Genomic DNA, 25,864 nt, shown 5'->3' with positions numbered 1-25,864 from the left:
TTAAGTGACATTAACTATAGTCACATCATTGTGTGCCTACCATGACCACTTCTCTAGGACTTTTTTTTTGGGGGGGGGTGGTACTGGGGTTCCTGGAAGCCCTTCTACCTCCGGGCTACACTCCCAGACCTATTTTATACTTTTCATTTGGAAACAGGGTCTCTTAAGCCAGCGCGGCTGGCTTCGAACCTGCGCGATCCTCCTGTCTCCGCCTCCCAAGCGCGGGGATGACAAGCGTGCGCCACCACGCTTGGCAATCTCTAGGACTTTTTCATCTTATAAAACTGCAGCTTTGCCTCCATAAACACTGACTCCCTCCGCATTCTCCATTCCGCTTTCTCTGGCTGTGAAATGACCGCTCTGGGGACCTCCTAGAAATGGTGTCTCCCAGCGCCCGTGTGCCTGGCCCCTCCTCCCTGCACATCTCCGTACATCCAGTGGTGTTCAGTGGCTTCGGTCCTGTTTTAACATTCGTCCATCAGCGGCCCCTTAGCGACCTCCACCTTTTGGCTGCTGTTTCACGATGAGGATGAGGGAGCTTAGGTGAACATCTCTTGGCGTCTTGGCTTTCAGTACCTTTGTACCCACAAGTGCAACTGCTAGATCTGGGCGGATAGTATACTATTTTATTATCTTTTGTTCTTGGGAGGATACCAGGGATTGAACCCAAGTATGTTCTGCTTCCAAGCTTCATTTCCAGCTCTTTTTATATTTTATTTGTTTGTTTGTTTGTTTATTTATTTATTGTGGTACTGGGGATGGAACCCAGGAGCATTCTACCTCCAAGCTACGTCTCCAGAACTCTTCTTTTATTCTTTTATTTTGAAACAGGGTCTCACTGAGTTGCAGATGGCCTCACTAAGTTACTGTCTTTTTATTTTATTTTTTATTTGGAAACAGGGTCTCCCTAAGTTGCTGAGAGCCTCGCTAAGATGCTGAGGCTGGCCTTGAACCTGTGATCCTCCTGTCTCAGCCTCTCAGGAGCTAGGATTGCAGGTGTGCCACTGTGCCTGAATGGGCAGTTTATAATGGCCTTTTTCCTGCTTTCCAAATGAGCTAATTCTGGGTGTCTCTTTTTTTTTTAATTTATTTTTATTGGTGCACTGTAATCATACATCACATTGGAATACAAGACTTGAGAGGATATACAAGCACACGTCATCCAATTAGCCCTCATCCAATCCCCATCCCATTCCCTCCCCCTCCCTCGATCCCATGCTTGTTTGGTGATTAACTTTGATACGTTTGTTTATGTACCTCCTGTGTTTTAAAGAGGCTCCATCCTCCCCTATTCCATACCCTCTGATTGGTCACCTTAGTTGCTTCACTATAGGGCCCTTTCTATAGCTCGACCACTTCCTGTTGCCCCTTTCCTCCTAGTTATTGCTGATTAGGGGAAGCATCTGGTTTTAATTTTCTGCGATATTTCTCTGTGCAAGCCGCGTTGCAAATACCGATCCCACTCTTGACGGCCCCAGTTGTGGCCTGGCTACCTGGTGGACTGATCAGACCTTGCTGGCTCAAGCAGCAGCCTTGCCTCATAGGAGGCCCCGATTCTGGTCTCACTGGCCCCGACACTAGCCTAACCCCTCAGCTGGCTCCGATCCAGGCCTCGGAGGCCTCAGTAACGGCCTTGCCTCACGGAAGGCTCCGATGCCGGCCAGTGGCCCCAGCACCGGCCTAACCCCTCAACAGGCTCTGATCCCAGCCTCGGAGGCCCCAGCATTGGCCTTCCTCGTGGCAGGCTCCGATCCCGGCCGCGGTGGCCCCAGTACCGGCCTAACCCCTCGGCAGGCTCTGATCCCGGCCTCAGAGGCCTCAATAATGGCCTTGCCTCACGGAAGGCTCCGATGCCGGCCGTTGGCCCCAGCACCGGCCTAACCCCTCGGCAGGCTCCGATCCCGGCCTCGGAGGCCCCAGCACCAGCCTTGCCTCACAGAAGGCTCCGATCCTGGCCACGCTGGCCCCAGCACTGGCCTGACCCCTCAGCAGGCTCCGATCCCAGCCTCGGAGGCCCCAGCACCGGCCTTGCCTCGCAGCAGGCTCTGATCCCGGCCTCGGAGGCCTCAATAATGGCCTTGCCTCACGGAAGGCTCCAATGCCGGCCGTTGGCCCCAGCACCGGCCTAACCCCTCGGCAGGCTCCAATCCCGACCTCGGAGGCCCCAGGGGGTGTCTCTTTTAAACTACCCAGCACTCCCCTTGCAGCTCCAGAGTAGCAGGGCCACCCTCCCCAGGTTTCTTCTGGCGACTGGGTCGAGCTGGGGGTGAAGGAGACCTCTCTGCACTGTCTAAGCTACAACAGGTGGAGGAGAACACAGCTCACCCTTTAGGGGAATTCTGCTGAAACCCTAGCTTGAGAAAATCTCTAAAGGCGGCGGGTTCATGCAAAGAAGATGTAAAAGGAGTGCAAATCCTGGCTGCCGGAGGCGCCTAGCGTTCATCCCCCACCCCCGCCCTTCTAGCACATTCTTAGTGTTAGTGGGGATGGAGGTAGAGCCCCAGAGCCCTGCCTCCTGGTTCTTGTCCTCTGCGCAGGCGCACGCTGTCTCTTGCAGTTTTCTCTCTGCATTGAGACTCTGCTTCCTGGATTTGGAGACGCCGGCTCTGCTGAGGCCAAGAGCCCCAGTGGGATGTGGGGGAACCCGTGCTCTGAGGCTGCAGAGGTGAGGGGCCATCACCTTCTGGGGTGTTGTTGAGGCCAGGCCGAGTGGTGCACACCTGTGAATCCAGTACTCGGGAGGGTGAGACAGGAGGATCACAGGCTCAAGGCCAGCCTCAGCAACTAGACAAGACCCTCAGTAATTCAGTGAGACCCTGTTTCAAAATAAAAAATAAAGAGAGGGCTCGGGGTGTAGCTCAGAGGTAGAATGCCCCTGGGTTCAATCCCCAGTACCAAAAAAAAGAGGAGGCTTGATTGTGGGGGGTCCCTACGAAGATGTTTGCCTCCTGTAACTGTATAATGAACACACACACTCACTCACTCACATCCACACACACTCACACTCACTCACACACATGCACACACACACTCAGCTTTCTAAGAGGAAGAGCACAGGCATGTATTCACGCCAGCATAACACACATCATAAAAAGTAGGTGGGTGGGGTGGGTGCCCCAGGGGATAGGCAGCTCGCCCCCTCTTATAGTGCGTGGACGTGGGGTGCCGGCTGTGCCTGGGGTTTGGCTGCCGGCCTCCCGTCATGTGATCTACTGGTCATAGTCACACTGACTCCATGTCCCTAAGTGGACCCCAGGACTAAAAGCCAAGAATCCCATCAGGCCCCTCCCCTGGGAGGCTCAGCCACTGCCCAGGGTCAATGTCCCCACACTTTCATTCTTTCCTCCCCCATCTTTGTAGCCTCAGGTCAGGATTTCTGGGAGTCCCCAGGAAAACGACACGGAAGTCCTCGGGAGTTTATGGGACAGTTATCAAACGTGAAGCGTTCTATTAATAATCAACCTGCTACGTCAATTAGCACGGCTGACTCTAGGAGCCAGGCTGTCCCACTGGGTCCTCCCAGCAGTTCAGGCTGCTCTTGGCAAAGGGCAGAGCTTCAGAGTCATCTCTTGAATATGTCTGCTCAGAAACGACAACTCACAACCAGGCGAGGTGGTGCACGCTTGTAATCCCAGTACTTGGGAGGCTGAGACAGGAGGATCGCAGTTCGCGGACAGCCTCACTACTTAGGCCCTCTGCAACTCGGTAACTCAGCGAGACCTTGTTTTCAAATAAGAATTAAAAAAATAGGGCTGAGGGTGTAGCTTGGAGGTAGAATGCCCCTGGGTTCCATCCCCAGTACCAGGAGAGAAAGAAAGAAAGAAACAGAGAGAGAGAGAGAGAGAGAGAGAGAGAGAGAGAGAGAGAGAGAGAAAGAGAAAGGGAAAGGAGAGAGAGGGAGGGAGGGGTTGGGACTGTAGCTGGGAGCTACAAAAAACAAAAAGAAAATGTTAACGTGGGGCAGGACAGAGGTATGTATTTTTTTATTTTCTTATTTCCATTCTGGTCATACATTGGCTCTTGCAATTTAAGCAGCAGTTTTCTATAGACATTGTTTTTAGACTGGTTTGGGGAGGAGGCAGGAGCGCCACCACGTGGCTAAGTGGTGAATTGCTTCCCGTGCTGAGGGAGGCCTGTGCCAAGGAGCTGAGGGTCAGGGGGAAGGCGTGCAAGCCAGGCTCCCTGCAGCTCAGTCCTCTGCAGCCCCGGGCTTGGAAAGAGTTCTGCAAGTTTCTGAGGACTGAATTGGTACTTTCTACCCATCTACCTGCCGCCCTTGGTGGTCCACAGGGCTGCACTCCCAGGGGGACGGAGCCCGGGGAAGTTTTCAGGCACCAAGATGGGGATAGAGAAGATGGCCCCGGCGTCCAGCCCCCTCTCTGGAAGCCCCCCGAGGGTGAGGACCACCAGTCTATCCTCGTTCCCAGGGCTGGTGGGCTCAACTCCTGGTCTGGTCGTTGCATTCTGTGACCTTTCTGGGCAAGGTTAGAATGATGCTCAAGGTCACACAGCTGATGCCAGGAGGCCTGACCCCTGAGGCCCGCCAGCACCACCCCAGGCTCCCAGGACACCTGCCTTCTGCCTGTCTTGTGCGGGGTTCTGTGCACTCACTGACGCTACCCCCAGTGGTTTCTGTGTTCCTGTTTATCCAGCCCTGATTATGTTTCTTGGAGGCCAGCACTTTTTTGGGGAGGATACGGGGTTGAACTCAGGGGTGTCTACCTCCAAAGCACACCCAACCCCTTTTTATTTTTTAATTTATTATTATTATTATTATTATTATTAGTAGTAGTAGTAGTAGTAGTAGTAGTGTGTGTGTGTGTGTGTGTGGTACTGGGATGAAACCCAGGGGCTTTCTACTTCTGGGCTATACTCCCAGAACTATTTCATACCATCTCACTAAGTTGTCAAGGTGGCCTTGAACCTGCGATCCTCCTGTGTCAGCCTCCCAAGTGCTGGGATTGTGGTGTGTGCTACCACACCCAGCTGCGTGCCAGGTCTACCAAGGTCCAGGTCTTGCCTGCTGTTGGCTGCTCCACTGACCTCAGGGCTGGCTGGTCTCATTGAGATGCAACCAAGGGAGATAAGAATCCTGGTCCTCCTCGGTGGGAAAGAACATCCCATCCAGGTGCCAACAACAGCCCTGTCCGAAGGAGGGAGGTTGAAGCTGTGGCCCCACATGGCTTGCGGGCCGTATTTATTGTGGTGACTCTGTGTTCTGGCCCAGACCCATCCTCTCTGCTCTGCTTCCCTCCTCCCCTCCCCTGCCTTCCCTTTCCCCCTCTCCTCCTCTTCCTCTTCCTCTTCTTTTCCTTCTCCCCCCCTCCCTTTTTCTCTCTCTTCCTGTGGTCATGGTAGGAAGGCTGGCCAACCCTGGCCCATGAAAGGGCCTGCATCCCTCCCCCTGAACTCAGTGATTGGTGCTGAGATGTGCTTGTGACCAGGATGAGCCAATCAGAGTCAACCCAGGGAGTCTGCCTGTAGCTACTCAGAAAAGGGCTAGCCTCCTGTTGGTGTTGGTGGGAATCCCAGCTCCAGGTTGGAGAAGGGAAGGAGAGCTGAGAGGCAGGGACATTCATTCATTCATTCATTCATTCATTCATTCATGTCTCCCAGTGGAAATTTAGCTGTGACCCAAAAACACAATCTCAGTTCTGATAGTGCTTACTTTCCTGTTGGGAAGTCAGACCAAATAAATAAATAAATAGGTAAATAAATAGGTAAGCAGATAAGATATTTTCAGGTAATTATGACTGCTATGAAGAAAATGGTGATGAAACAAGGTGATGGGGGTGAGGAGCTCTGACTGCAGTTGAAGGAGGTCCTTCTGCAGAGGTGACATTTCAGCAGAGACACGAGGGACTGGAAGGAGCCAGCCGCGGAGCCAGCTGGGAGTGAGGCCACCCAGGCCGAGGGGACAGCGCATGCCAGTGTCCTGCAGCAGGGACCAGTAAGATTCCAGACAGTATTCTTTGAGCGCCTGGATCCAACCATGCCTGAAACTGACCCTATTAGTGACCTGAAGTCACCATCCCATTGCTATTAAATGAGTTTAAGTTGGGTTTCTGCAACGTGCCGTCATCTGGAAGCCTGCTGGCCATCGCTGCCAGAGCACTGGGCGCCGAACTCTGGCCCAAGCTTCTGTCCTGCAGGTGAAGGAAAATAGAGGAGGCTTTTAACCCAGAGGGGAACCTTCTGGAAATGACTCCCCCCTGCTCCCCAGCTCAGACGTCCATCCCTCCCTCCCCTTCCTGATCTCGAACTGGGGCCCCTCTTCTGGACCATTTTCCTTCTACCTCCTTCCCCCAGCTAGCCCAGCCTCGGCCTCCACTTAGCCGTCCCTTTCTTCATGGACTCCCCAAGTCCCAGACCGTTTCCCCAAAGCCTCACGCTCCCCTCGCAGCAATCTTTATATTGCTGTGCCCACCGCCCCGATTCGATTCGTCAGCGTCAGGCTGGTCTGTCTGCTCTCTGGAGGGCTTCTCTCTGGCTCGCGTGTGAACCCTGCTCTGTGTGACTATGTCCTTCCAAAATTCATGTTGAGCCGGGCGTGGGGCTGCATGCCTAGCATCCCAGAATCCCAGTCCTTGGGAGGCTGAGTCAGGAGGATTTCAGGTTCGAAGCCAACCTCAACAGTTTAGTAAGGTCCTGTTTCAAAATAAAGATTAAGAAGGGCTGCGTATGTAGTAGAATGCCCACTGGGTTCCATCCCCAGTAAGAGTGTGTGTGTGTGTGTGTGTGTGTGTGTGTGTGTGTGTGTTACTAGGGATGGAACCCAGGGGCATTCTACCTCCAAGCTAAACACCCAGCCCTATTTTTTATTCTTTATTTTGAAACAGGGTCTCACTGAGTTGCAAAGGGACTCACTAAGTACCTGAGGTTGTCCTCGAACTGTAATCCTCCTGTCTCAGCCTCCCAAATACTGGGAAATCACATGCCCCCACACCTCGCACCACAAAAAAAAAAAAAAAAAAAAGAATTCACATTGAAACCTCAGACCCATTATGGAGGAGGTGGAGCCTGTAGGAGGTGATAGGTCATGAGGCTCCGCCCTCACGGGTGAATTAGTGCCTTCCTGAAAGGAACTGAGGAGAGAGGTCAAACCTTTTGCCCTCAGTCTCTTCCACCCGGTGAAGGCACAGCCGGAGGCATTATTTTGAAGTGGAAAGCAGCCTTGACCATGGAGTTGCCAGCCTTCACGACTGTGCCAAGTAAATTCCCTTTGCTTATAATTGCCTGGTTGGGCTGGGCGTGGTGCTTGTAATCCCTGTACTTGGGAGGCCGAGACAGGAGGATGGCAGGTTCAAGACCATCCTCAGCAACTTAGCAAGACCCTCACCAATTTAGTGAGCCTCTATTTCAAAATGTAAAGGGAGGGGGCACTGGGGGTGTATTTAGAGGATATAATGCCCCTAGAACCAATCCCTAGTACCACAAAAGAAAACACTCCCTAGCCAGTGGTATTTTTGTCATAGCAGCAGGAGTGTACTGAGACAAAACCCAGCACTTCGTTTTTTTAAATACTTAAGAGCATGCATTAGACGAGAGACACAGGAGGGAAGACAGACAAGGACCTGGAGCAGGAGAGGTACTAGTTGCAAGTGTTGAATAAATGGGGGAGGCCCAAATCCAGGGCTGTGTCTGAGGCAGCGCAGGCGGGCGTAGAGCCTGGGAGGCCAGGGCCCTGGGAGCCTGGTGATGCTGGGCAGGTGTCCAAGCCAGGGGCCAGAGGCCTGGCAGCTGCTCTCCTGGGGCGGGGGGTCTCTGGGTGGGCTCTAGGGAAGGCCTCTTACCTGGAGACCGGGCCCCTGGTCTGGGGAGGGCCCTTGTGTCAGGGGACCCCATGACATTATCATACCTTAGGACAACAGTCAAACTGCATTTGCCTAATGTTCCAGCTGTATATTAGAGGCCACCCAAAAAACTATGCACCCTCAAAGGGGAACGAGTTCAGGTGGGGTAAAGCAAGAAGATGCAAACCCATGGGAAAGCAGAGAGAGAGAGAGGAAGGAAGGAACCAGGGACAGGTATAGTCCCCAAGGCACGTCCCCCACTGACCTGCGTCCTCTAGGCATGGCCCACCTGACTGCAGTGGCTACCCAATAATCCAAATTATTAATTCACCAGATGAATTAATCTCCTGATCATTCCCCCGTGATCCAATCACTTCTTAAAAACCCCACCTCTGTCCAGGCATGGTGGTGTATAACTGTCATCCTAGTACCTGGGAGGCTGAGACAGGAGGATCACAGGTTTGAGGCCAGCTTTAGCAACCCAGTAAGGCATCACCCTAGTGAACCCTGTTTCAAAATAAAAAATAAATAGGACTGAAGCCGGGCGTGGTGGCGCACGCTTGTAATCCCAGCATTTGGGAGGCTGAGACCTGGAGGATCGCGGTTCGCGGACAGCCTCAGCTACTTAGTGAGGCCCTCTGCAACTCAGTGAGACCTGGTTTCAAAATAAAGAATAAAAAATAGGGCAGGGGGTGTAGCTTGGAGGTCAAATGCCCCTGGGTTCCATCCCCAGACCCGCAAAAAATAAATAAATAAATAAATAGGACTGGGGTGTAGATCAGAGGTAGAATGGCCTGGGTTCAATCCCTAGCACCACTATACATACACACACGCGCACGCACACACACACACACACACACACACACACACACACACACACACCACCTCTGGAGCTTGCTGCCGTGGGGACATGCATTCAATCCACGAGGTTTTGGAGAGGCATGCTAGCTCTCAGCTCAGACACTACCTGTGTTTGTGCCTAGTTTTAAGAATTTCTACTTTGTGCCACTGGTCTGTCTATTCAGAGGTTAATAATAAAGTGTTTTATCAATAGAGTCTTCTACTATGTGTCGTAAATCCGGAAGCTTCCCAATTCTTCTGAGTATTCTTACTTGAATATTATTAGATTAATTACAGAGGATAAACATAGTAATGATGTCCAGTCCAAAAAAAAAAATGTCAAGAAAGGCCACAGAGGAATTTGGGAAATATGTAATTAAAATAAGGCCCGGTGGGAGAAGACCCTGGTTTACCAGAGCCAGGCATGGGCACGGGCGCCTCTGAGGGAAGACTAGAAGAAGCTGGGACTCGTCCAACTAGGGACACGTTTGCAAATGGCCCTATTAATTATTGTTTGTTAAGGCTCCTGCGTGGTGATAGACGGTTCCAGCTGATGGTTGGTAAAGTGCAGCAGCCAAAAAAATACTTGAGGCGCGCCCCTAAATCTCTTCCTGTTCTTTAATAGAGAGACCCTGGGGCTGGTGCGGCTGCGGCCTGTAGTTGGGGTCTCTGTCCTGGCGTTGTGTCCCCCCCCCACACACACACAGGGGTCTCCTGTGGGCCAGCCGGGAAACTGAAGGGCCTCACCCAAACCACCCCTTTGGCTTCTGTCGGACCTTGGACTGGCAGTTTAAATCCGGGCTTCCCGTGGACAGGCTTGTTTTCTTTCGGAGGGAAATGTAATCCCTCCAGCGCCAGCCAGCTTCGGGGCATGCAAATCATGTAACAGTGCTGTTTTGTGGAGTTCTCAGCTTATGCAAAACCTCTGCCATAAGTCGGCCATCGGAAGAGAGCGGGAGGAGGCTGGGGTGGAGCAGGAGGGGATGGGGACCTGGGCTGGGGCTCCCTGCCCAGTGGGATGCCACGTCCAAGGGGGCCACTAAGCTTCCCCCTGGTGACACTGCAGAGGGCCCCCTGGAGGCGCTGTCTCCGCTGCTGCCACCAGAGGGCGATAGTCGCTGGGCCAGGACCCTGCGTTCAATCTGTAGCTGGCTGCGTTGGGCTGAGGGTCTTGGGCCCCCAAACTCACCGCCACACCTCCACTGGTCCCCTGCGTCCTAGTCCTGCAGTGGCGCCTAGTGATCCCCAGATGGTCTCTTCTCTAACAACGTAAGAACAAGAGGGACCTCGCTAGCCGGGCGTGTTCTGTAGGGCTCAGCTCTCCAACCCTGGGCTCCCACCCCTAGGCCAAGTGCGGATGCTGAACTTGGGAAGCGGAAAAGAAAAGAGGAGGAGAGAGGGGGAGGTGGAGAGGGAGGGAAGGAGACGGGAAGGAAAGGGAGAAGAAAGGGAGGGAGGGAAGGAGAAAGGGAGGGGGGAAAAAGGAGAGAGGCTTATCCTTGTAATCCCAGTTTTGAGAAAGACAGGAGGATTGCAGGTTGGAGGGGGGCCTCAGCAATTTAGCAAGAACCTGATTCAAAAGAGAAAATAAAATAGAGCTGAGGGTGTAGCTCAGAGGTAGAATGCCCCTCAGTTCAATCACTAGTACTAAAACAAGTAAGTAAATAAATAAATAAACAAACAAACAGGCTGGGGGTGTAGCTCAAGGCAAATGTCCCTGGGTTCAATTCCCAGTAAATAAATAGAAGTTTTTTGGGGTTTTTTTTTTTTTTTTTTTTTTTTTTGTGTGTGTGTGTGTGTGGTCCTGGAGGTGGAACCCAGGGACATTTTACCTTCAAGCTACACCCCCAGCCCTATTTTTTATTCTTTATTTTGAAATAGGGTTTCACTGAGTTGCAGAGGCTGGCTGTGAACCTCGATCCTCCTGTCTCAGCCTCCTGAATGCTGGGATTGCAAGCATACACCACCACGTCTGGCTCTAAATATATCTTTTTTTTAATGGGCCGGCAGGGGTGGGGGGCGCAGGAGGTGTAGCTCAGAAGTAGAATGCCTCAGGTTCCCAGTGCTAAGGGAGAGAAAGGAGAGAAGAAAAGAGAGAGGGAAGGAAAGGGAGGAGGAAGAAAAGGAAGAAAAAAGGGGAAAAAAAAACTAAAGAAAGTTACAGTTTCTCTGTGCAGAGTCAGGTATTGTAAGTCGGAGCTTTATTTTCACTTGACGTTTTGAACTCTCCGAATTCGGCTGTTCTTTGCTTTCCACTCAGATGGTAGCCCGGGTTTCTGGGAGTCGAGGGTGAGTCTGGAGCGCCCGCCACGTCCTGGCCGGTTTTGATAAGCAAATGCGGCTGCTCGCACACGCTCCCCATTGGCTGCCGCGTCACCGCCAGATTTTGACACAAATAATCTGATTGAAAATCAGGGAGGGGAACAGAAGAGGAGAAAAAAAAAACTATAGAGACACAGAGAGAGGAGGGAAAAAAAAAAAAAAAGGAGAAGTATCTGTTTGTGCAGAGAGTCACAGCAGTTGACAGCCGGCTTCCAGGCTCCTACGGGGACCCAGCGCTGAGCTTGCTGGTAAGTGCTGGAGGGCGGCTGGTCCTGAAACTCTGTTTTTCAATTTACCTTTTCTACTGTAAGCCTTGCAAAGCAGGGTACCTAATTCTCAGGAGATATCTTCTTTGGGGGATATCTTCTTTTTGGGATATCTTCTTTTTGGGGACCCAGCTTTTGTCCCCAGAGCCAGGGGACGAGTGGTGGGAATGACCTCGTCAGGGGGATGGTCCGGGCTTGCAGGGGAATCATGCCTTCCACAAACTTTTCCCAATACCATCAACTCCAAGCAGCAAATCGCTCCACTCCTGGGATCAGAGTGTCCAGGTGCCAGGGCCGGGAATCCCCTAGGACTTGGGGTCCCTGGATGGACACCTGGAGATCAGGCTTCTTCCCCTTCTGGCTTGCAGAGGGGAGAGGACCAGGCTGCACCAGCCCTGGAAGGAGAGGACTGCAGGCGAGAGGTACAGCTTCTGGTTTCTCTTCCCTGCAATGTCCTAAGCCTTCTCTAGCCTGTTTGGGGGAAAGGTCCAACTTTGAGTCTGCGGGCGGGGCAGGCGTGTGGGGAGAGCCGCTCACTTGAACGGAGGACGTTAGGCAGACAGTTTTGGATCGCGGTGTGTATGCGCCTGGCTGTGTTTCTCTGGGGAGAATGCCTGCTGTTTTCAAAGATCTTTCAAACGAGGCTGTGATATCTAGCTGCGTGTCTGGCGGCTACTAGAAGCCAGCCGAGCTGCACCTGTCCACCTGTGCCTCTCCTAGTAGGCAACAGAAGGAATGTGCCCAAATCTCAACTAGGCAGCTAGTTGCTGGTCCTCCGCAGTGCTGTAGAAGCGATTCCTTGGATGAGGAGATGCAAAATTCCCCTCTACTCTCAGATGTGGGGGTCAATATCCTGGCTTCCCCGCAGAAAGTTCCCGGATGGCAGCGAGGGATGCCTGACGTTGGTTTGGTGGACGGAAGCGCCCAAAGCCAGTGCAGATATTTTCCAAGGCTTCACGGAGGGCGGAGTTGTGGGGGTGGGCGAGGGTCACCTGGAGTGGCTCCGGGGCCAGCGTGCAGACCCCAGAAACAGCCCTGCATTATAGACCGTCCAAACCCCAGGAGAAACAGCAGAGAACTTTCCCTCCTTAGGCACAGAGGGGCTTTGCATGCCTCTCCAGGAATTCCAACCAGCAGAGGCCGCTTGGTCTATTACGGAGACCAGCAAAAACTGTCTTATTTGTTTGCTTTATTTTATTTTTTATTTTTACTTTTTGGCACTGGGGATTGAACCCAGAAGCATTCTACCTCTAAGTTATACCCCCAGCCCAATTTTCTTTTTTTTTTCTTTTTTGGTGGTACTGGAGGTGGAACCCAGAGGCTTTCTACCTCCGAGCTATACTCCCAGACCTATTTTAAATTTTATTTGGAAACAGGGTCTCACTAAGTAGCTGAGGCTGGCTCCGAACCTGTGCGATCCTCCTGTCTCAGCCTCCCAAGCGTGGGGATTACAAGCATGCGCTTTAAGTTCTGAAAGGCTTCACTAAGTTGCCGAAGCTTTATTTGAATCTGCAATCCTCTTGTCTCAGCCTCCTGAGTACCGGGATTATAAGTGTGCACGATTATGCCCGGCTTCATTTGTTCTCTTTTTAAAAATGGTGATAAAATACAAATACAGCATGCCAGGCATGGTGGCACCTGCTTGTAATCCCAGTACCTGGGAGGATGAAATAGGAAGATCGCAGGTTCGAGAACAGCCTCTGCAAGTAGTGAAGGTCTCATCAACCTAGTGAGACCTTGTTTCAAAATAAAAATAAAATAGGACTAGGATGTAGCTCAGAGGTAGAATGCCCCTGGGCTCAATCTCTCAGTAACACACACACACACACACACACACACACACACACACACACACACTTTACATTTTAGTTTTATTTCCTGCTCGTGTGTGTGTGTGTGTGTCTGTGCCTGTGTTATTACCAGGGAATGAACCCAGGTGTGCTCTACCTCTGAGCTACACCCAGTGCTATTTTATTTTTTACTTTTGAAACAGGGTCTTGCTAAATTGATGACGTTGGCCTTGAACCTGCAACCCTCCTGTCTCAGTCTCCCGAGTACTGGGATTATAGGTGTGCACCACCATGCTCAATTTAACTCCCCCCTCCCCCAGTACTGAAAATTAAACCCAGGACCTCATACATGCTAGGCAAGTGCTCTGCCACTAAACTATGTCCCCAGCCCTTTTTATTTTTATTTTTTTGAGATACGGTCTTGCTAAATTGCTCAGATTGTCCTCAAACTTGTGATCCTCCGGCTTTAGCCTCCTAAGTAACTGGGACTGTGCTGTGCTCCACTGTGCCCAGCTCACTTAAGCCATTTTAAAGTGTACTGTGCCATGGTATTAAGTATATTTACGATATTGTGCAACCGTCACCACCATCCCTCCCCAGAGCTGTTGCATCTTGTAAAACTAACTGTGACTATTAACCAATAACGCTCCACCTCCCCCAGTCCCTGGAGACCCTCAAATCTCTTTCAGTCTCTGAACTTTCCGATCCTAGGTTCTCAGTACAGGATCATACAACGTTTGGCCTTTTGAGACTGGCTGATTTCAGTTCACACGGTGTCTTCGAGTTTCATCTTACTGTCCGTGTGCTGGGACTTCTTTTGTTTTTAAGGCTGAGCCGTAGTCCGCTGTCTGGATAGACCACATGTTGCCTGTCCATCCTTCCACGGGGAGACACATGGTTTGGCATCTCCCTCTTGGCTATTGTGAATGATGTTGCTATAAAATCCTGTTATCAGCGCCTTATGTCTATATACCGAAAAGTTGATTCTCTGTCTTTAAACGTTGAGCTCTCGGTAGGGCCTCCAGACATGAGCTGGGCCCCTCTCCCCATGTCTCCTCCATGGACAGGTTCTGTGGTTTGTCTGTTTCTTCCCTGGTGTCAGATCTTGAAGCTTAAAGGAAGTCCAAGGGTCCTTTAGTTGACCCTGGGAATCAGCCCTGGCTTACCCAACCCTCCCAAAAAGGGAACCCAAGCCGTGAGCGTCTTGGTCAAGGTGGGCCAGCCCCACGCCAAAGGTCAGCACATCCCACACGGGATTTTAGAGCAAAAGGGAAGTTTAGAAATCTTAGCCCGAGCGCCTCTCGTTTGAGAGATAGGAAAACCAAACCCAAGTCCGCGGCTGACGCGGTTACGCACTAAAGGTCACAAAAATCTGGCTTCTCCGCACGGCAGCACCGGCACCTCCGTGTAGGAGCGCCAGGGATCTGCTGAGCTGACCCCATCTGAAGTCGGGGTGCGGACGCTGCCTGGGCATGGGCACTGCCCCTTCGGGAAGCAGCGGCTGCCATTCTGACTCGGACTTGGGGACCCTCGGTCGGGGTGGGAGGTTGACAGTGTTAACATGGGGCCTCTTTCCGGAGGCCGATACCATCAACACCTCTCTGTTTTATGAAGAAATCGGAGTTTCTTGCACAATCTCGGCCCTCAGCTCCTTCTCAGAATGGGTCGTGTGAATCAAAACCCAGTGGTTGTTGATTAACTACACTATAGGTGATGGGTTCCTGTTTTTTTTTTTTTTTTTTTTTTTACACACGGTTAAAGGAAGTTCCCAGTGACTTGACTCCCACCTTGGGCCCTGGGGCTTGGCCAGGTTGGCTCTGTCGCTGACACTTTTCCAGGCTTAGGGAGGAGAACGCCAGGGTGGCAGAGGTGAGGGGCTGGCGCTCAGAGCGATGCTTAACGGAGGCTCCCCGGCTAAACACAAAGCTCTCAGCTCATGTTCGAGATGCCGTGGACCTGGGGGCCCAAGGGCACAGCTTCCTGTGGGGGAGTCTGGTCTGAGGAGAATCTGGTCCTCGGCCACCCTCACCTGCAGCCCTCCAGGACCTGTGTGGGGCCTTGGGGTCTGCAAAAGACTTGGAGACCAGAGGAGTCTTATCTTTCTTTCCTTCTCTTCCTCCTCCTCCTATACCTCCTCCTCCTCCTCCTATTCCTCCTCCTCCTCTTCCTTCTCCTTCTCCTCCTTCTTCTTTTGGTATTGGGGATTGAACCCCACGGTGTTCTATCTCTGAGCTACACCCAGCCCTATTTATTTTTTATTTGTTTTTGGTATTGGGGATTAAGTCCAAGGGCATTCTACCTTTGGGCCACATCCCCAGCCCTGTGTGTGTGTGTGTGTGTGTGTGTGTGTGTGTGTGTGTGTGTTACTAGGGATGAAACCCAGGGGCATTCTTATCCTTTATTTTGAAACAGAGCCTCACTAAGTTGTGGAGGGCCTCATTAAGTAACCAAGGCTGGCTGCGAACTTGGAGCCTCCTGTCTTAGCCTCCCAAGTACTGGGATTACAAGCGTGCGCCACCATGCCTGGCTTATCCCCAGCCCTTTTGATTTTTTTATTTTTTAATTTTGAAACAAGGTCTTGCTCAGTTGCTGAGGAGTCTACGTAGCTGCGGCTGGACTCAAACCTGCATTCCTTCTGTCTCAACCACCAAGTGCCGGGCTTACAGGCTGCTCTCCCCCCAGCCTTCCCCGGGTGCTGCAGCCTGTGCCCATCAGCTGCTCTAAGGACCTCAGAAGGAGGAGAGGTGGGTCAGAAGGCAATCCTAGCAGGACAGGAGTGCTGCGCCTGGCTCCACCATGACCTTGGACAAGTCTCTGCACTCTTTGACTCAGTTTCCCACCTGCAACCCGGGAAGATTATCCCTGCTTCCCCAGTCCCAGGCATCACCAGTGCTGTAGAGCTGAAAACACCTTCTGTCTCCCCTTCAGAAGTCAGCTCAGTTCCCTTAGCTGAGGAACACCACCAAGAGCAGTGCCCATTACTTGATTCTGACGGTCAGGAGCGCAGAGGCCCAGGAGCTGGACAGATAGGGTACTGCCCCACCTCGCTCTGCCCCGGGTCCTGCCTGGGCAGCCTCTGAGCCTCTGCTCCTCTGTGAAAACAAGATGGGGCAGGGCTCCTTGAAGGTGACCAGGTGGGCCAGCTGTGAGGGCTCATGCCTTTAATCCCAGTTCTTGGAAGGCTGAGACAGGAGGATGATAGGTTCAAGGCCAGCCTCTGCAAGTTAGTGAGACCCTGTTTCAAATAAAAAAAATAAAAAGGGCTGGGAGTGTAGCTCAGAATGTTTCTGGGTTCAAACACCAGTACAGAGAGAGAGAGAGAGAGAGAGAGAGAGAGAGAGAGAGAGAGAGAGAGAGAGAGATGAATATATCTGAATAAAGGTAGTCAGGTGGTTAAGCCAAGTTTGCCAATTGACCCTTGTGCTCTGTCTCAGAGGCTTAGTGGGCACCTTGATTTTACTTAATTTCCTAATAAAAGAGAAATATGTGTAAGAAAGAGACAGCCATCTTTTGGCAAACCCTGGCTCTCAGAGCCCCCCTCCCCTCAAACTAAGGTCCAACCCAGCCTTGCCCCTGCTCGGGGGGGGGGGTCCCCTCGGGGGGGTCCCCTCCCTCTGTCCAGCGGGTCTGGCCTCCCCAGAGTGTTTCCTGAAGCAGAGTTCTGAGGGGAAGGAAGGGGGTGTGAGGAGCTCTGGCAGGGGGAGAGGCGACGGAGGAAGATGTGTCCCTGGAAGATAAGGCGGCTGTGGGCTGCAGAGAGGAGGCCACCGTAGCACCCTTGTTAAGAGAGTTAGGAATCTCTCAGCTCCAAACGAAGGCCGGCTGCGGTGGCCCAGCCTGTAATCCCAGTTCCTGGGAGGCGGAGACAGGAGGATCGCGCAGGTTCGAAGCCAGCCGCGCTGGCTTATGAGACCCTGTTTCCAAATAAAAAGCATAATATAGGTCTGGGAGTGTAGCCCGGAGGTAGAAGGGAACCCCAGTACCACCAAAATATAAAAAAAATTAAAAAAATAAAATAAGAGCTAGAGGTGTAGCTTGGAGAGTGTCCCTGGGTTCAATCCCCCCAAAAAAGCAAGCAAGCAAGCTGAGAACCTAATGGGGAAGGGAACCCAGAGGCCTAGTCCCAACCTTCCTTTTAGAGCTTAGAGGGTGCAGGGCTTTGACCATGTCTCCGGGGCCCCGGGGTCTACCATGGCCCCTGATCCAGGGCTGAACCACCCTTCAAGCGCACCTGCTATGGGCTGGGAGCTGAGGATGTGACAGGACCCAGGCCTCCTTTCCTGCCTCCATTGGGCAGAGATGCCACCAGCCGTGGCTCAGCTCAAGTCCCTCCTTGTTCCCAGCAGTCCCCTGACCTGGGGTTGTGATTCCCTTTGGCAGATCTGGAGGCTGAAGCTCAGTGACTAGCTCCACAGTGAGAGGGGACCGCGCCCAGGCTCCCCAAGCCACACTCTCACCACAGGCAGGCCAGCCCTCTTCCGCCTGGCTCTGTCCCCTCAGGGTCCGCAGAACTCCAAGCACACTCCTCTAATCTCCTGCCTCCCGGGCCCCAGGGCTGCGCAGGGCCTTATCAACCCACTGCCAATCAGAAGCAGCTAAATCCCTTTCCCGCCTTGGCTGGGCCCCATCGCCCCTGCACCCTGTGTGGAAGTTGTGGGGTGGGGTGTGGCTCCCCCAGGCCTCCTCTGAGCTTGCTCCTAGGCAGGCTGAGGGGTCAGGAGGAAGGAGGACCCCCCTCCTGGAAGGTGTTCTCTGTCTCCCCAAGCCTGCAGGAGAGCCTCAAAGGAATATGACCATGTGGGGGGCTCTGGAGATTGTCTCTGCTCCAGAGGGCTCGGCAGGGGAAGCCCAGGTGGTCAGGATGGTCCAGTTTCATCCCCCCTGCACCTGGGACCAAGGGCAGTTCCGTTGACGGCTTTGGTCCTCAATTTCCCCCCATACAGATCCAGGGTTCAGCCTGATGCCGGGCGGGCACGCTTGTCATCCCCGCGCTTGGGGGGCAGAGACAGGAGGATTGCGCAGGTTCGAAGCCAGCTGCGCTGGCTTAAGAGACCCTGTTTCCAAATAAAAAAATATATAAAATAGGTCTGGGAGTATAGCCCAGAGGTAGAAGGACTTCCAGGAACCCCAGTACCACCAAAATAAATAAATAAATAAATTAATTAATTAATTAATTAAAATAAAAAGGGCTGGGGATGTAGCTTGGAGGTAGAACACACCTGGTTCAAGCCCCACTGCCACCAACAAAAACAGTAACAACAACGTATACACCAGAAATCAAGTCTCCGGCCCGGGCCTAGAGGTCAGAGGCTGGCTCCTTCCGGCAGCACCTCGGGAGCCTGTCCGTCCCTCTCTTCCAGCCCTGGCGGCTGCTCCTCCTCGGCCTGCCACCTCTGTGGTCCAGGGCCTTCTCCCGGTGGGTGTCTCCACTCGGCATCCAGGGTTCCCTCTTCTTATAGGGACACAGGTGCAAATGGGCTGAGGCCCACTCTGACCCAGAATGACCCCATCTTGACTTGATGGCATCTACAAAAGATTGTTTCCAGTAAGGCCACGTGCACAGGTCCCAGGGACACGTGACCTAGGAGGGGCCACTATTCGGCCCAGCGTGGTGCATCTCAGGAAGAGTTCTAAAATTCAGAGGAATTCCTCCTCCTCCTCCTCCTCCTCCTCCTCCTCCTCCTCCTCCTCCTTTTCCTCCTCCTCATCCTCCTCCTTTTCCTTCCTCACTCATTCTCCTCCTCTTTCTTACCCCTTCTCCTTTTTATTTTTGGTACTGGGGATTGAACCCAGGGTCATTTTATCTCCAAGCTACATCCCAGCCCTTTACATTTTACTTTCTGAAGCATGGTCTCACTAAGCTGCTGACAGTCTGGCTCATGGTGCTGAGGCTGGCTTCACACCTGCCATCCTCCCGTCTCAGCCTCCCAGATACTGGGGTTACAGGTGTGCGCCACCACACCCGCCCTCTCGCCCTTCTTTGTGTGTGTGTGTGTGTGTGTGTGTGTGTGTGTGTGTGTGTGTGTAACTGGGGATTGAATCCAGGGGCACTGTGCCTCTGAGATACGCCCCCAGCTCTATTTATTCTTTATTTTGAAATAGGGTCTCACTAAATTGCAGAGGTCCTCCTGTCTCAGTCTCCCAGATACTGGGATTACAGGTATATGCCACTGTACCTGCTTTTTCTTTTCCTTTTTCTTCTGTGGTACTAGGGATAGAACTCAGGGGCATTCTACCTCCAACCTATACCCCCAGACCTATTTTTTATTTTTTATTTTGAAACAGGGTCTCACCGAGTCTCAAAGGGCCTCACTAGGTAGCTGAGGCTGTTTGCAAACCGTGATCTTCCTGTCTCAGCCTCCCAGATGCTGGGATGACAAGTGTGCGCCACCACGCCCGGCTCGCACTTGCTCTGTTGTCCTTAACCATGGCCACCCCTGTCCCCTGAAGGTGTCGGACACTCGCTGAAAATGCCGCGCTCTTTCCTGGTGAAGAGCAAGAAGGCACATACTTACCACGAGCCTCGCGTGCGGAAGGATGACCCAGTGTGGTCCCCGGTCCTCGCCCCTGGTGAGTCACAGCCTGGGCTGCCTGCTGCTGCGCCCACCGGGCCCTCTACACGGTGTGGCACCGTGGCGGCCCACCCCAGGTAGCCTGAACTGGTTGAATAAATGATGCATTTGTTTCTTCCACCCCTTGGGGTATGGGGGCCACTGGGATGGGAGCCAGCACTGTAGAGAAGTGTGGGTTTTAACTGGGGTGCAGCAGAGGGCTGGGGTTGGGTGCTGGGGTTGGAGTCCTCAGGGTTCTCCCCACCTTTTGCTTACCCCGCCCCTGCTGGGAGCAGCGAGAAGTTGTGGCAGTGGGGTCTCTCTGGGTCCCCTGCTCCTGGGGAGGCGGTGCCCCTCGCCCCCGTCCTTCCCAAAGCTGTAGCTGGTGACTCTGGGGTCTTGTCTCCCCACAGTGGCCAAGGACCAGGTCCTGAGTGACAGCCCCGCCCTGAGCACACCGCTCCCAGACCAGTATCGGGACTGGAACCCCATCAAACGGGAGCTGGAGCTGGAGCGGGGACAGAGTTTGGCCAAGATGTCCCCAGTCGCAGGTACCCGGCCCGGGCTTGCCGTTTCCCAGCGGGTGCCCAGGGGAGCGAGGGGAGCGGACCCTGGGGGCATGGGGTCAGGAAGGACTGGCAGGGTCACGGGGGTGCCATCAGGCTCTCTGGCTTCTGCTTGGATGCTCCTGGACGGGAGCTCACTCCCGGATTCTGGTTCCTGGATGGGCCAGCGGTCCTTGCAGCAGGTGGTGGGTGTTCTGGGGTGGGAAGGACACGTTGAGACTGGGAAAGTTCAGGAACCTCGGTTCGGACATGGGCACCCCAGCTGTAGATAATGTGGGGTGACACCCCGAGCCCCTCCGCGATGGTCACGAGGGGGTGGCAGGAGGGGAGAGGGTGCCCTGCTTCCAAATAAACCACCAGCACGTGCTGTGTCTCTGCAGAGGGGACCATCGTGGTGCCCCGGCCCCAGGACGGGGACTCGCCGCTCTCCGACTCACCTCCCTTCTACAAGCCCAGCTTCTCCTGGGACACCCTGGCCTCGTCTTTCAGCCACAGCTACCCGCAGGCACCCTCCACGATGCAGTCAGCCTTCCTCGAGCGCTCCGTCAGGCTGTATGGCAGCCCCCTGGTGCCCAGCGCCGAGCCGGCCCTGGACTTCAGCCTCCGCTACTCCCCGGGGATGGACACCTACCACTGTGTCAAGTGCAGCAAGGTAGGGCTCGCAGCCCGCCCCGCATCCCTCTCCAGGGCGCTGAAGGCGGCAGCCGAGGGTCCCCTGTGAGTCACGGGAGGCTGGCGGATCAAGGGTGTAGCGCATGCCTGGCCCTGTGCGACACACGTGCTCAACACACGTGGCTGAAGAGCTGTACAGTTCAGAGAGGTTAAGTTCCTTGCCCAAGACCACACAGCACAGCGGTATCAGTACCAGCATTCAAACCTGGCTTTGGCCAGCCCAGGCTCCATACCGTAGGCAATTGAGCCTTTAGTTGGGTCAAGGAGGAGCTTTCCAGATGTCTCCTCTTCCAACACCCGTGTTATAGACAGGAAACTGAGCCACAGGAGAGAAGAGGGTCCTCCCCAGGACGCACAGAAGAATGAGGAGGGCAGGCGCCAGCCCTGGCTGGGCCGCCCGCAGGGCCTCCCTCTCTGGTCTCACGCCCCGCCCGCCACAGGTGTTCTCCACCCCCCACGGGCTGGAAGTGCACGTCCGCCGTTCCCACAGCGGGACCCGGCCCTTCGCCTGCGACACCTGCGGCAAGACCTTTGGCCACGCCGTGAGCCTGGAGCAGCACACACACGTCCACTCCCAGGTGAGCCGCTGGCCACGCGCGGGACGCCGGCCCCCAAGTGACAGGGCGGGGGCCGGGTCTCCAACACCCTCTGATCCACCCAGCTGGCTTCACACACATGGAGAAGCTCTTGCCCTGGGTGGGATCTGGGGACCGTGGTGTGTCTGCGATGCTCAGAGACGGCCTGTGCCCCTGCGGGCCTGAGGACCACACGTCTTAGCATCCTGGAGTCAGGCTCAAGTATCCAGGCATCCCCCTCAGCCACGCCTCGCAGGCCCGTCTTTAGTGTGCTATTCTAGGAAGGGCACCGGGGCAGATGTGGGTCAGCAATACCGGGGCAGATGGGAAGGTCCGATGAGAAGGGCAGGAGAGGATCATGGGAGCTTCATGGATCATGGGCGCCAGCGCTGCTCTCTCCATCCTCCCAGTGCTGTGACTTAATGTTCAATACACAGACAGGCAAACCGTTGCTCCTCACAGGCCTCAAAGCCCGTGGCTCCTCAGAGGTAGAAGCCAGAATTGGGCCTCCATCAAGCGGGGCGTGGAGGATTGATCCCAGTGCTTGAGAGGCTGAGACAGGAGGATCGCAGGTTCGAAGCCAGCCTCAGCTACTTAGGCTCTTGGCAACTTAATAAGACCTAGTTTCAAAATAAAAAATAAACAAAAAAAAAAAAATAGGGCTGGGGATGTAGCTCAGAGGTAGAATACCCTGGGTTCAGTCTCCAGTTCTGCAAAAAATAAAAAAAGAAAGGAAGAAAATTGGGCCTCCATAACTGAGACTCTTGTTTTTGTTTTTTATAATTGAGACTCTTTTTTGTTTGTTTTTGGTGGTACTGGGGGTGGAACCCAGGGGCTTTCTACCTCTGGGTTTATACTCCCAGACCTTTTTTTATTTTATTTGGAAACAGGGTCTCACTAAGTTGCTGAGAGCCTCACTAAGTAGCTGAGGCTGGCTTTGAACCTTGCGATCCTCCTGTCTCAGCCTCCCGAGCGCGGGGATCACAAGTGTGTGCCACCACGCCCGGCTATAATTGAGACTCTTAACTAAGCCACTGCCCAGTCTATGGCATCCCTGCTTCAAGGAAGTCATTGTGGCATAATGTCATAGATCTGAGAGCCTAAAAAGACTCTTAGTACAGTCTATCAGTCAGTCAACAAACACACACTGAGGCTTATCTGGGGCGTGATACCTTCTGATTCGAAGGAAGCTTCTCCCAGGAGGCCAGTCGGGCCCCCTGTCGGTCCTACCTGGGAGGCAGGAGAAAGGGGGTCCCGGGGCCCTGCTCCCCCAGGCCCTGCCCTCGAGGCTACCCCAACGGAGTGTCCTCTTTCTCAGGGGATCCCGGCCAGGTCCAGTCCTGCGCCCAGCTTGGCTCTCCAGGGCCACGAGGCTCCACCTGCACCTGACCCCCCGGGGCCTCGTTTCCTCCGGCAGGAGCGCAGCTTCGAGTGCCGGATGTGCGGCAAGGCCTTCAAGCGCTCGTCCACCCTGTCCACGCACCTGCTCATCCACTCAGACACGCGGCCCTACCCCTGCCAGTTCTGCGGCAAGCGCTTCCACCAGAAGTCGGACATGAAGAAGCACACCTACATCCACACAGGTGAGCGAGCCCGCCGGCGCCCGAGGCCGGGGTGGGCGGGCTGGCCGGAAAGGAAGGCTGCGCGGCGCGGCGGCCCTGACCCCAGAACTTGAGGGGCTCAGACAGGACCCTGACCCCCGAACTTGAGGGGCTCAGACGGGACGGTCACAGCCTCAGCAACATGAGACCCTCAGCAACTTAGCGAGACCTTGTTTCAAGATAGAGACTAAGAAGGGCACGGGGTGTAGCTCAGAGGTTGAAGGCCATGGGTTCAATCCCCAGTACGACTACTACTACTAATAGCAACACCAATAATAATTATAACAGGCCTACGGGGTTAGAAGCCCATGGGCTCAGTCTCCAGTACCAATAATAATAATAATAATAATAATAATAATAATAACAACAACAACAACAAACAATAATCATAATAGGGCTGGGGTGTAGCTCGGAGGTAGAACTGGGGATTGAATCCTCAGTACCAAAAAAAAAAACCACAACCAAATCAATCAATAGATAAATAAATAAATAAATAAATAAATAAAGGGAAGGCCATAGGCCAGTGGGGTACCGAGGCCTGGTGCAGCTCAAGCACATTGGAGAAGTGGCAGGAGGGCTGGGAGGGAGCAGCAGAACGTGGGATTGGCTGGCGGAGTATTCACGCGTGCGTGCATTCGTTGCACTCCTCGCAATTGCCCAAGGAGTGAATGACTGTTTCACAGGGCCCTGTGCCCGCGGTGGCGTCTGTGGATAACCCAGGGGACCTCGTCCTGCCCTAACCGCGTGCCACCCAGCTCTCGCTGGCGCTTCCATCTCCGCTGGGCACCATGGGTGGAGAGGATCGCGTGGGCAGGGCGGCCCGGCCCCGCCCTCACCCCCCCCCCCCCGCCCGCAGGTGAGAAGCCTCATAAGTGCCAGGTGTGCGGGAAGGCCTTCAGCCAGAGCTCCAACCTCATCACCCACAGCCGCAAGCACACGGGCTTCAAGCCCTTCAGCTGCGAGCTGTGCGGCAAGGGCTTCCAGCGCAAGGTGGACCTGCGGCGCCACCGCGAGAGCCAGCACGGCCTCAAGTGAGGCCCGCGTCCTCGCCGGCTCCCAGACTCTCCCAGACGAGCAGGCGGCTCCGGCTCCTTCTGAGACCCCCCAGGCTGCTGTGTGACCTCGGGCAAGTGACCTTCCCTCTCCGATCCCATGACGTTTCCCTGGCCTCAAAGTGTGACCACCGGGCTGGGTGTCTCTGAGATGAACTTGTCTGCCGATGTGCCTTTTTCTGATGGAGCATGAACCGCTAGACCCCTGCCCCGCCACGCACACCAGGTGAACAGGATTTCAGGAACAGACCAGCTGGGGCCCACAGCAAGAGCCTCTCCCGCCGCCACCCGCTGGGATGGGTCGCCTCGGGACTTCAGGGGACCTCTTCCGGCTGTCACGGGTGGTCAGAGCTGCCTCCTGCCCCGCAGGAGGTCTGGCACCCCTTTGCTTCAGCCAGATGTGCTGGCTGCCCTACCACCCCCACCTCCAAGCAGCCCTCCTCTGCCCGCTGGTATCCAGATCTGCCCGCTGGTATCCGGTCTGGCCACGGAGCGGGAGAAACCAGCAGTTACTGCTGTCCAAAACCCATTCCTCTCAACTGCTGTAAATCAAAATAAAGACTATTTGTTTAGATGTGAGCAGCGTTCATGAAATGCTCCCAGGTCCAAGGGTCTGCCTGAGGCTTTGGGGAGGAATGCAGGGTGGAGTGGGGGCGGGGGCTGAAAGAAGCAGAGATTGCTGTGGAGGAACTCAGAGACAGGGTGGGGAGACCCACACACAGACCAGCTGCTGAGCGCTGTGACAGCGGGAGATGTCAGCGGACAGAGGGAGAGCAAGGCCTGCACCGGTGAGGGCAGTATCAGTCTCCAGTCGCTGCTATAACAAATCAGCCACAAGTCCAGTGGCCTCATAGAACAATAATTTATCCTCTTTCAGTTCCAGAGGCCAGAAACCCAAGTGGGTCTTTTTTTTTTTTTTTTCTTCTTTTTCCTTCAGTACTAGGGATTGAACCTAGGGGAATTCTACCTCTGAGCTACACCCCAGCTCTATTTTTTAGTTTTTATTTTGAAACAGGGTCTCACTAAGTTGAGGAGGGCCTCACTAGGTAGACGAGTCTGTCCTCAAATCTGTGATCCTTCTGTCTCAGCCTCACAAGTACTGGGATTACAAGTGTGTGACACCATACCTAGTTCCCAAGTAGGTCTTCTTTTAATTTTATTTTTTGGTACTAGGATTTAACCCAGGGGCATTCTACCTCTGAGCCACACCCTCATCCCTATTTTATTTTTTGTTTTGAAACAGGGTCTCACTAAATTGCTGAGGCTGGCATTCAACCTGCAACTCTCCTGTCTCAGCCTCCCAAGGACTGAGATTAACAGGCATGCATCATTGTGCCCAACTCAATTTTTTTTTTTTTTTTTGGTGGTACTGGGGTTCCTGGAAACCTTTCTACCTCCGGGCTACACTCCCAGACCTATTTTTATACTTTTTATTTTGGAAACAGGGTCTCTTAAGCCAGCACGGCTGGCCTCAAACCTGCGCGATCCTCCTGTCTCTGTCTCCTCCTGTCTCTGTCTCCCAAGCGCGGGGATTACAAGCATGTGCCCCCACGCCCGGCTTTTTTAAATTTTTTTTCTTTTGGTGGTACTGGGGTTCCTGGAAGCCCTTCTACCTCTGGGCTACACTCTCAGACCTATTTTATTTTTGGAAACAGGGTCTCTTATGCCAGCGCGACTGGCTTCGAACCTGCGCGATCCTCCTGTCTCCGCCTCCCAAGCGCGGGGATGACAAGCGTGCGCCACCACGCCCGGCTTTTTTTTTTTTTTTTAATGTTTTAATAGTAAAATAAATTGACAGCCAGGCATGGTGGCACACTTTTGTAATCCCAGCATTCA

General features: G+C 53.8%; 1 protein-coding gene across 1 annotated transcript; it reads left to right on the top strand.

Annotated features, from left to right (window-relative positions):
- Window positions 1-19,481: 19,481 nt before the first annotated feature.
- Window positions 19,482-24,011, top strand: GFI1B (growth factor independent 1B transcriptional repressor; the record flags this gene model as incomplete). The annotated part of the gene is made up of 6 exons (XM_080709227.1): window positions 19,482-19,581; window positions 19,976-20,113; window positions 20,509-20,780; window positions 21,241-21,378; window positions 22,694-22,958; window positions 23,833-24,011. The coding sequence occupies 6 exons, from the start codon at window positions 19,482-19,484 to the stop codon at window positions 24,009-24,011; spliced, it is 1,092 nt and encodes a 363-aa protein (XP_080565353.1).
- Between the last annotated feature and the right edge of the window lie 1,853 nt (window positions 24,012-25,864).

Source organism: Muscardinus avellanarius, assembly GCF_963383645.1.
Source record: "Muscardinus avellanarius genome assembly, chromosome: 13".
NCBI lineage: Eukaryota > Metazoa > Chordata > Mammalia > Rodentia > Gliridae > Muscardinus > Muscardinus avellanarius.
The sequence above is the reverse complement of the archived record's forward strand: the minus strand, read 5'-3'. Positions and strand labels throughout refer to the sequence as shown.